Source organism: Bombyx mandarina, chromosome 01, assembly GCF_030267445.1.
Source record: "Bombyx mandarina strain Sakado chromosome 01, ASM3026744v2".
NCBI classification, from domain to species: Eukaryota; Metazoa; Arthropoda; class Insecta; order Lepidoptera; family Bombycidae; genus Bombyx; species Bombyx mandarina.
The window spans coordinates 1,942,082-1,954,163 of record NC_143208.1 but is presented as its reverse complement, the minus strand read 5'-3'; the positions used below and the strand labels follow the sequence as shown (position 1 = coordinate 1,954,163).

At 34.3% G+C, this 12,082-nt stretch overlaps 1 protein-coding gene across 2 annotated transcripts in view; it reads left to right on the top strand.

Annotated features, from left to right (window-relative positions):
• The first annotated feature begins 5,563 nt into the window (after positions 1-5,563).
• Positions 5,564-12,082, top strand: part of l(1)G0289 (plexin domain containing lethal (1) G0289) — a 52,940-nt gene continuing 46,421 nt past the window's right edge. Inside the window, exon 1 of one of the 2 annotated variants that reach the window (XM_028180245.2) lies at positions 5,564-5,820. In XM_028180245.2, the coding sequence (XP_028036046.2) occupies positions 5,736-5,820 (85 nt within the window). In that variant the 5' untranslated portion in view covers positions 5,564-5,735. The remainder of the gene's footprint in view (positions 5,821-12,082) is intronic. The other variant, XM_028180252.2, reaches the window with a different exon arrangement.

The window sequence follows — 12,082 nt, the reverse complement described above, 5'->3', positions numbered from 1 at the left end:
CGATCTTTGGTTCTACGCATCCAGTCATTGCCAGCAATTAGTCAAAGAAAGTTAATTATGGATGTGTATGGCTTCTTATTAAGATTAAAGGGTTATGGCAATGCAGTTGGAATCAACGCGACAGTTCCTAGTAGTACATATGGGTGAACTCTGCTCTAGTAGTGGGCAGTGCGATGATAAAAAAGAGATGAAAATGAAGACATCTTGATGTAAACTTCTTACATGAAATTATCAGTCAGATGGAGACTGGAACTTGCTGCTTTCAAATACGATATTATATACAGACCGGGGAAAGAGAACTATGCTGCTGATGCACTATCCCGAGTTTGTGCCACTGTAGAAACACACTACTGATTATAATAATGTCGCAGAACCACTTCCGGAAACAGAAGACCAAAACGTGGCGATTCCTTCATCTAATGAAATGGAACCTGTGGTACTTGATAATAGCAGAGAGCTAGAGACCGAAGTTTGAAGTCGTCGTGGCCTAACGGATAAGACGTCCAGTGCATTCGAGTTGAGCGATGCACCGGTGTTCGAATCCCGCCGGCGGGTACCAATTTTTCTAATGAAATACGTACTCAACAAATGTTCACGATTGACTTCCAACAATAACAAAGAATAACATCGTGTAATAAAAGTGAAACCCGCAAAATTTTAATTTGCGTAATTACTGGTGGTAGGACCTCTTGTGAGTCCGCGCGGGTAGGTACCACCGCACTGCCTATTTCTGCCGTGAAGCAGTAATGCGTTTCGGTTTGAAGGGTGGGGCAGCCGTTCTAACTATACTGAGACCTTAGTGATATAATTTAAAATTCTTGGTAGCACAGAGTCCAGTATTTAAATCGCAGAGTGCAGGCAGTTACGAAATAATATACTAACACACTTTTATATATTACTATTAGTTACGTCGATGTTTTAGAATTTGTTATCGAAATCACAGTTTTCTTATTTTATTTTATTTCACAAAATGACAGAAATTTTTTCACTTATTCTTATGACACCTCTTGTCACTGCTTTCTATGTATATGTTTTCTTTTCATAAGGAATTTCTATACTATCAACTCTAATACTTAGAACTTATTATATCTCAAGGTGGGTGGCGCATTTACGTTGTAGATGTCCATGGGCTCCAGTAACCACTTAACACCAGGTGGGCTGTGAGCTCGTCCACCCATCTAAGCAATAAAAATAAAAAATAAATTGCCAACATCACCACCACCGGAGCCAACACTTCGTAAATCTGGCCGCGTCCATAAAACACCAGAATTTTTAAAGGATTATATTTTAAAATAGTGCGGGAGAATGATGTAAGCTTCTTACATGAAATTATCAGTCATAAGTTGATGTCATTGTCAATCTATTTTATTAGTTATTTGTCAACGTATCTAATGTAACTAAACAAATTTTACTGTTAATTTTAGCTTATTAAATTGTAAAAAGAGAAAACCTTATATTCATTAAAGGTTTTCTCTTATTACATATCTCAAACATATTCTCCGAGTACTCTCCATGAAACATGTGATAGGTACAAAAAACAGAGAACCAAAGTCCCTCCGTAGGGGTTTCAAGCGATCCGCAACAACGGCAATATCAATAACTAGCGACCCGCCCTCGCTTCGCTTCGGAAACATTAAAACACAAATGAAACCAAAAAAATAAAAAATAAAAAAATAAATAAAAAAAGTAGCCTATGTTCATTAGGGACAATGTCGGCTTCTAATGGAAAAAGAATTTTTCAAATCGGTCCAGTAGTTTCTGAGCCTATTCGAAACAAACAAACAAACAAATATTTCCTCTTTATAATATTAGTATAGATAGTATAGATACTAACGGCCTTCTTCTGTATGGTGTCAAATGGTAGTAGCAATAAATAGCAGCCCCTACCCATACAATAACAAAATTATGCTTTGTAAAACAGAAGTCTTTGTCCAGAGGTGCAGTACCACTCTGTTGAGGACTTCCAAGATTTAGAAACTAGCTTGGCTTTGCCTTCTAAATTACTCAGATACCGAGCACCGCATGAAATATCGACCACAAGAATCCTAACACTCTCGGAAAGCTTATACGACCAAGATATCTTGGAAGTGAAAGATCTCTACTTTAGATAAAAGGTTTTGGTCATGTTTTCTGTGCCATGTTCCAAAAAAAAATTGTAATGCACAATATACTGGCATAGCTATTATTTGGCATAGCTATTACTATCACTGTAAATTTTATTTTATCATCGTTCTTATAGATATATATTTGAATAAACCTGGAATGAAATGTGCCTTAGGTCTTTTATGCAAATTAAAAATACTCTAGAATTAATTTGTAATACTACTTCTACTAGTATTTTGTGTGTGATACGAGTATTTTTACACAATGTTTCTAATGGACATAGCTGTGCTGCTACAGATTCGACTATCACATTTAGTCTTCAATCTGAGACTATCACTATAATGTTAAAGAGAACCACAAAGGTAGACCCTCCATACAACAAAGCCAAAAAGAGACAATATGGCTCTGTCAACTGGTGTCTAATATCAATTGTCTGTTCCTAAAAAGATCACACTAAAGCGTGTGTTTTTTTTCATTTGGTTCCTTTTTCCTAAGAATACACCATGGAGTTATTAAGTTAAAATATTAACTGAATACACGTACAAAGTGTCATACAATTAATACTATTTAAAAAAAAAAATATATGGAGTCAATTTAAAAAAAAATATGAAATTTATTATTAGTATGTACACTACCTAAGGTGACTGAAGTTAGCCCCTCAAAAAATTTTTTTTTTCCTATTTTCTACTTATTTTCTATTAATTCGTTTGTTCATCATTTGTTCTTGACTGTTCACTGTTAATAATTGTTTGTTCTGCATTTATTTATATTAAAAAAATTATTAAAAATATATCTACAAGTTAGCCCCTCTATTGCAATTTTTTATATTTTTTCATCCTTAATGACTCGTAAATATTCATTTTAGATTGTTCTTATATAAAACACGTTTGTTCTCTTTCGAAATTACTCGTTTTTTGTTTAATTAACTATTTGTATTAGTTGAATAAATGTATGCAAAACATGTGTACTGCGCATGCGTCAACTATAATGCCTAAACTTTCTACGCCGTTTCAATCGTGAAAAAAAAAAAATCCTGAAGGAGCAATTAATTGGTATACAGTTTAATTAAAAAAATAAAAAAATTAATAAATGAAATAATGTGCATTGGCGTAAAGTTAGACCAAATACATTTTTTCCATCCTCCTACCTATCGTTATGAAGGTATAAAAAAAGATAGGTTATGAGTTCATTAATATAAACAAATAGAGACTTTTTGGCGGGAACGCGAGGAGTGAAGTTGTGTGGTTTGTTTTATTTTGTCTAATTAGTGTTTCTTCGGTTTTAAATGTGTAATAACGGTGGTTCATTAACTGTTTAATATCTATAAAAATGCACAAATGTGGGAAAATGAAATAAGGTCGCTGGACATAACTTATCGGGATCCTCCAAAAAGTCCACTGAAAAAATCTCAGTAAATGACCACCATTTTACTGAGATTATACTTCATCCCATATTATCTCATTTAATTTCATCCCAGTTGATTAATGTCTCAAATTAATCATCTTCATTTCATTTCACTCCATAATATCATTTTTCATAAAAAAATGAATATAAATTAAAATAAGACATGACTTAAAGGTCTCAGTTGCCAGGTCATAAAATCCCTTAAAAAAATATATAAACAAATAAGTAAATATGTTCATTATTTATCTCTCAAGAGATAATGTAGGTATACATTATAATAAATTTTTTACACAGTCGAAATTATATTCCTAACATTAGTAAAATAACATTTAATAATTTTTTTATAGGTTTAGTGTTGAAAGTGTTGGAAAATTATTTCATGTTTTAGCTGGAAAACTACATGGAGAATTATATGCAATACAAGATAATGGGCTCCATCAAATGAATTCGAATGAAACCAAACTGTTTACCATCCAAATTCGATTGTCGGGCAGATAGAAAACGAAAATTCACTCAAAGTGAACCTCGGCCTGCATTTGTGAAACGGCAAAGACTCAGTATTATCAAGGATATTGAAGAGACGACTAAAAATGAGATGTGTCATATTATTATACCTTTGCCATCTTGTAGTCAAGGTAGGTGTAACTGTCAATAATTAGTTACACTCACAGATCTCCATTTTGTTCATCACAATGTTTTCATTCACTGTTAAAGTAAGTAAGTGATATTACACTGTGATAAATTTTCATTATCACAAACTTCCTAGTACCTTATGTAATAGGAACTGAGGTCCACTTGCCCATTTTGGCTACTTCCACTAACTAACTAACTATTCTCCTTTTTTCTGATATTGTTATTTGATTATGAGATCTGTGAGTGTAACTAATTATTGACAGTTACACCTACCTTGACTACAAGATGGCAAAGGTATAATAATATGATACATCTCATTTTTAGTCGTCTCTTCAATCTCCTTGATAATACTGAGTCTTTGCCGTTTCACAAATGCAGGCCGAGGTTCACTTTGAGTGAATTTTCGTTTTCTATCTGCCTGACAATCAAATTTGGATAGTAAACAGTTTGGTTTCATTCGAATTCATTTGATGGAGCCCATTATCTTGTATTGCATATAATTCTCCATGTAGTTTTCCAGCTAAAACATGAAATAATTTTCCAACACTTTCAACACTAAACCTATAAAAAAATTATTAAATGTTATTTTACTAATGTTAGGAATATAATTTCGACTGTGTAAAAAATTTATTATAATGTATACCTACATTATCTCTTGAAAGATAAATAATGAACATATTTATTATACTTATTTGTTTATATTACAAGTGAACTCTTAACCTATCTTTTTTATACCTTCATAACGATAGGTAGGAGGATGGAAAAAATGTATTTGGTCTAACTTTACGCCAATGCACATTATTTCATTTATTTATTTTTTAATTTTTTTAATTAAACTGTAGACCAATTAATTGCTCCTTCAGGATTCAATTATTTTTTTTCACGATTAAAACCGCGTAGAAAGTTTAGGCATTATAGTTGACGCATGCGCAGTACACATATTTTGCATACATTTATTCAACTAATACAAATAGTTAATTAAACAAAAAATGAGTAATTTCGAAAGAGGACAAACGTATTTTATATAAGAACAATCGAAAATGAATATTTACGAGTCATCAAGGACGAAAAAATATTAAAAATTGTAATAGAGGGGCTAACTTGTAGATATATTTTTAATAATTTTTTTAAAATAAATAAATGCAGAACAAACAATTATTAACAGTGAACAATCAAGAACAAATGATGAACAAACGAATTAATAGAAAATAAGTAGAAAACAGGAAAAAAAAATTTTTTTGAAGGGCTAACTTCATTCACCTCACTACCTACTATTTCTTATTGATTGCAACTCATTTTTGCCATCTAGTGAGTGTATTGAAACAATAATGCCAAAACATTTTAAACTTGACGAGCCCACAGTATTAAGATGGCGCTAGTTGAATGTTTTCACCTTTGTATGAGAGTTGCAAGCCCCTGGTCAGAGCAATAGCTAGAACCACAGAATATGCACTTCGGCTTTAGCAGAGAGTTACCTTGTGACTGTGCGAACTGTTAATGTGCTCATTTGTCATTCGTCTTTTATGTAAATGACGTGTGATAGTGGTAGCTAGTGGCTCTCGTAAATCAGACAAAATTATAATTTTGTACTCAAAATGGATAAAGCTATTGTGAATGTGAGATTTAAAGCAGCAGTGACTATTATTCTATTAGTATTCTTGGTCAACCGAGGCTCTCAAGGTTAGTTTATTCCAACTTAATTACTAAAACAGTTCATAGATCACACAATATCTGTAATACTCGTAATATATTTTACTTAACGGTAGAAAAATAATTAAATGGTAATGATCACCCGTTTCTCGAAAGTTTCACGGATTCGATACGGCCAGTGGATTGAAAAAATTCTAGGTCAGTCCTTTATTTTCGTGACGTAGGGAGAGAAAAACACGTCGAAAAGTTACAAGACTATTGTTTGCTAAGATTCAACCGAAATGATGTTCCGTGTTTCTGTGGCATACCTATTTGATATTTCTACTTGATGCTTCAGAGAATTAACGGTAGTTTTATTAAGACAATGGCGAGCACATTTCTTTGGTCAGCTGAATCTGACGGTAATGCAATGAAAGTCAGAATAGGTAGCGATTATTGCCTTTGTGTTCCCGCGCTATTTTATTAACTTAAAAAAAAAAAATTCTTTAATGCCGAATAAAGGTGAGGTGGGGAATGTTTTCGATGCGACGACGAAAGACCGCTTCCGCCGAGCAAACGCCCTTTAAACAACCAATTAAAAAAACCTAGTGGGTATGCTTTGGAAACTCATTAGAGAAATGACTAATGTACCTACATAACCTACACAAATCTTTTCATCTCCCAAGGGCTATCAACTTGGAATATGCACTCTTTTCTGAAATATAATAGGACAACTATCATAGGCATTTATTAGGCATTTACTTGCTTTTCGGAAGTTTGGCTTAGAGAATATCTTAATATAAGCCCTAAAGCGTAAAAAAGATAAAAAAATCTTAATCCTTTATAAAATACTGCACTTTGTGACAGCCGAAAATAAATATCTATAGCTTCATTATAAATATACTATATGCTTCAGCTTTTTAAGTATAGTGAAAGTTACTTTGAAAACTTGAAGACGTCTTAATGGTTCCGGATCGCAGGGATGCCGACGGATCGGAATTACCCGCCATTATTTTTATTAATAGCATACCTTCCTTTAAGACAAGAGTTTTCTTTACTTTCTACCCCACTGAGTTTCTCGCCGGATTTTCTCAGTGGGTCGCGTTTCCGATCCGCTGGCAGATTCTGCGAAGCACTGCTCTTGCTAGGGTTCGTGTTAGCAACAACGTCAGGTTTGAGCCCCGTGAGCTCACCTACTAGTTCGGTGAATCTAGAATAATCTAGAATTTTTTTTATCGGACAGAGCGAATATGTTGGCGCGTTGGTTTGCGAAATGTACCGCACAGGTGAAAATCACATTATTTAAGGTCTACTGTCAGTCTTTTTACGCCTGCAACCTATGGGTTAAGTATACACAACTGGCTTGCAGTGGCTTGCGCGTCCAATATAACAATGGGTACAGGGCACTGACGGGGCTGCCGCGGTTCTGTAGCGCGTCAGGGATGTTTGCAGACGCCGGTGTTGACAGCTTTGCCGCAATACTTAGGAAACGAACAGCATCCCTGATGCGGCGAGTGCGTAGCGGCTCCAACGGCTACCTGCAACTCAATGCGAACAGAATGGAGGTGGATTGTCCATTCTTCTTAACATGGAAACCCCTACATGCGGCGGGATAAATATATGTATTTCCAAAATATATTTTTATATATGGGCTAAGATTGGTCTAAAATAAATGATGATTATTATTATTATCTCGCTACTGCGTACATATTGTCATGTTGATCTTAGAGATGGAATCAACAATAATTGAAATCGCATATTAAATTTTTGTTTCGGTGTCTAAAATTTTCGTTCTAACAGGAAGGATGGGAATTATAAATAATTAGTACTTTGATTGGTATCAACAACATATTAAATACTTATTTCATATGAACGCGGGAAAAATCCATCGCGTGCCCTTAATGTCGTATAAATATTATGTCGGCTATGAGTCCAAGTTTACCTTGAAATTTTGTTTAATATACGAAAATACGTTACGTTCTTTGTACGCTTAGTCTGTCGCAATCGCCGCGTTTACAATAATTAAAACAGATATTTTTAAAACTAAAACGACTAGAACATTAATTCCCTAATGGCTTACCTACTTCGAAAATGATTTTCTAGAACCGTCTACAGGAAGACTCGACTTTGTGCATCTACTTTCAAAACTACGAGTAGCGGTTAATTGGTTATCATTGAAAAGTTAATGAGAAAAAAAAAAACTGGGAATTAATCAGAATTTATGCGTCTACCCATCACTATCATTATTATGTTTATTTTCCTCCAGCTTAGACTCAGATAGTTGGCGACGTTCATGTTGTGATGTCTGTAAGCTCAGATAACCACTTAACATAAGGTGGGACTGTTGATTGCCCACATACAGCTACAAAAAAGTGCAATATATATAAAAAATATGCACGTGGCATATAAGAAAGATAAGCCTATTCTCCTCTGCTTTTTCGAATTCATAGAAAATTGCAAAGTAAAAACCAAATAAATCGCTGAACCTCTCATTGCGAACAATGAAAGCTTGTGCAAAATCGATTGTACTAATACACAAACATAAATTACGTGCTAAAATAATGAAGAAGGCATTCACCTCTTTTCGTTACAAGAAAAAAAAAACGACCGCGGTATTCAAATCATTCCTTCATTTATTTACAAACAAAATCATCCAATAGAATAACAAGACAATGAGTCGAATGAACTCGTAGTGTGAGTATGTAATATTGTAAACTGTTGCATCCTGCAGCTTAATTAAAAACAATCATGACAATATATCAACTTGGGTTTTAATGTGACAACTGACGCGGTTAGTGTCTCTACAAGTGCTTTCTAGTTAAATAATATACTTAACAATACGCTCGGAAAGCTGCGGGCATGTAACTACCACTTGAGCCAATAACTTTAAGGCCATATACACACGATGAAATTTTTTAATGAACCGAGCTCGGAATGTCCTGCAATTAATTCGCTTACTATACATGTCAAAGTATATTTGTCACTCGGAAAGACATCTCAAAGCCGTCTTATTATTTCTACAATAGCATCCGATTTTTGCGAATATCGATAATCGGACGAGGTGAAGATCTCGAATGACAGCGTCGCTTGTATTGCAACAACACAGTTCGCATCGTTCAAGAAATGAATTCTGTAATCTATATATTAAATACGTGAAGCAAAAACTTTGTACCCCTTTTTACGAAAATTGCGCGGACGGAGGAGTGCAGAATGATATATATTTTTTTAATTATGCATTAATAGTACATTAAATCAACAAAAAAACATTACACACATTACCATGTATTTGACACATACTCTGATTCTTGTTCAATCTTAAAATGCTGCGCGATCATTTGAGATTTTCATTCGAAAACATACTTATCATAGCACACACACTAGGTGTGTACCTACAGAAACGCAAAGTGAATGATTGCACGAACGAGCACAAAAGCAAACGTAAAACCTTGCCCAATGATTTCTATACACTCCATTTCGTCCTTTTTAATTTTAAAAGTGTATATTTTAGGTACTGTAAATTATGTACCACATAGTATAATACATAATATGTCGGTGCAAAATTATCGTATAATATTCCGCGCATAAAAAGGGAAACATTTAATGCATACCTACATACATATTTTTACACAACAACATAAAATTCTTGGTATAAGACGATAACTTTAATCAATCTATGAACGAAGCGGAGCCGTCCTCTGAATAATAATTAATTTATCTTTATTTGGTAGTGTAATGTCCTATGGACTAACCTCGTTTATTTATACACTTCACACTACGAGAAATGGAATACCAATAATAATTTATACCTAATTATAGAAACCTATTGTTTGTGGTCTATTTAATTTTTAATGTGCAAATTTTTTAAGTTTAAATATCGACGATGCCGTTTTCAAATTTCTTCAAAGGATCAGAGTCTTGTTTATTGTCATATTTTAGTTATTTTACTTTAAAATCAGTTATGAAATGTTTAACCGGGTGCTAGTCACTTGGATTTTGAATGAATCATTAGTTACTCACCGTGATATATGAGTCGACTATTATCAAAGCCGGCAATCTGACTTTTGGACAATTATTGGTAAATCAGAAAAACGAATTATTGACTTTGTATTCCATTGGCAGTCACAAAACTCTTCTGAACGACATCTTAGATAAATAACAGGTTAAGTATTAACCTTTATTTAATGCAGGTTTTGAACCGTATTCTTTGAAGGAGACGATTATATTCAAATCAATCTGTATTGGCATATCAATAACATTTTTTTGTCCAAATGCACAGATTGCCACCTTTGATAATATACGACTCATATATAAGGTCGAAATCGAATTGGTAGGGGAATAAATGCAACCGTATGTCGAACGGGAAACGGCGATTGCTTTGCGAAAGACACAGTTGAAACAGCGGTGTCGACTAGCGCGGCTAAAACTACATCTCGTTATTTCGAAACGGCCGGACCAATAGCGCAAAGAAGTTATGTAAATGCAGTAGTAGCCGCAGCGGTACATGAGCACGAGACCTGTTGAAACATGCCCGTAAAAACAATTAAATTTGTGTAATAATGCAATCTTAACAAGATCTGTTATAAGTATTGCTGCAAAGAACTTTTTATTCGTTAGATTAGTGGACGAGCTCACGGCCCACCAGTGGCAATTGTTTTCTGGATGTCTATGGGCTCCGGTGAGCGGTTACCGAAGCCCATAGACATCAACACTCGCCACCCACCTTTAGACCGTCTACTTCTCAATTTTATAGTAGAACTAACTGTACCCGTCCGCTTCGCTGGGCATTTAAAAATTAACATTATTATTTCTCACCCACACAAAGATTCTCATCATTAACGCCCCCGCAACAGATGTAGAGAGTCCAACACTCGTATAAATATTAGCCTATCCATTAAGTACATGTATTTTCTACATGGATATCAAGTTTTAAGTAAATCGGATGCACGGTTCAGTAGTTATAACGGAACATCCGCAAAAAACTCTAGATTTATATATTAGTATAGAAACGGCTGCTCAACCCTTGAAACCGAAACGCATTGCTGATTCACGGCAGAATAGGCATACCACATACCATTGCTGGTTTGGATCATCCGATGTAGTTGGGCAGCCCAGATTACTACCCACCTGGTGTAAATCAGTGGCGAGGGTGTGCAGACACAATAGCGTAAGTAAATTTTCTAATAGCTTGAAAACCTTTAAAATTAAGTAAAAGCCCGGACAATACGGCAAGACTACAGTTTTCAATTATTATAAAATAAAAAATAATTGTAATAAAATGTTAGCCTATTCTAAAGTTTCTTCAATATCGAAGGCGGTATTCCAGACATTTTATTTTATTCCAGTTAGTCAATCGTCGTTTTAAAGTCGCAACGACGTTCAAATTTTTACTCAACGTTCAAGGAAAATCTTGCTAATATTAAACTTGTTATTAATTTCGACCGGTTTCAAAAATAATATACCTAAACCATTACAATATTATTCCTGTGGAAAGTTCTCGAATGAACAAATCGAAATGCAACCGCGTCGTTTGCCGCCTCGTTACGAATCCATTAGGTCTCGATCGACAATTTTACTTTATAATCGGTTATCGTGAAGAAGAACTGTATTTACAATAAAAATCTTAATGATAACACAATTCAGGCGAAACGTTGTATAAATCACTGTACTGATTAACAAAGTTATTAAAAAAACATTTATTCTTTCAACATAAATATAGTTTTGAGTTTAATGTAACACGTAAAAATAGTTTAAAAACTAAAATTTAAAACGTAAGCGTGCTTATAAGTTCGCTTCTATTTTAACAGGATAATCTTAGGTATAAAACTTATAAATAAAGGCCAGTCAGTTTTTATCTTGTTAGAACTAAAAAAAATTAGTAGTTGTGCCCGTGACTACGTCCACGTGAAATGAAGTGGTCTCTTAGAAAATTCTAACTAAACTAGTGACGTAAAATCTAATAAATGTGTCTTGAACTTTAAAATAATTGATTTTGTTTAGGTTTTTTATTGCCCTTGTAGGCAGACGAGAGCACACGGCCCACCTGATGGTGAGTGGTTACCGTCGCCCATGGACTTCAGCAATGCCAGGGACAGAGCAAAGCCGCTGCCTACCGTAGATTAAGGAATGCGCACACACCACAGACCTCTGTCATATTAATTATACGTTACCTAATTAATTATCTAGAATATAAGTTTAATTGGTTTAGTCATTTTATAACGATGTGTTGCAAAAGATGTGACAATAAAAACCAGCAGCGTAACGACAAGTTCTTTTATTTGTGCGAGAAAGCAGAAAGCAGGTAGAAATGGCTGGC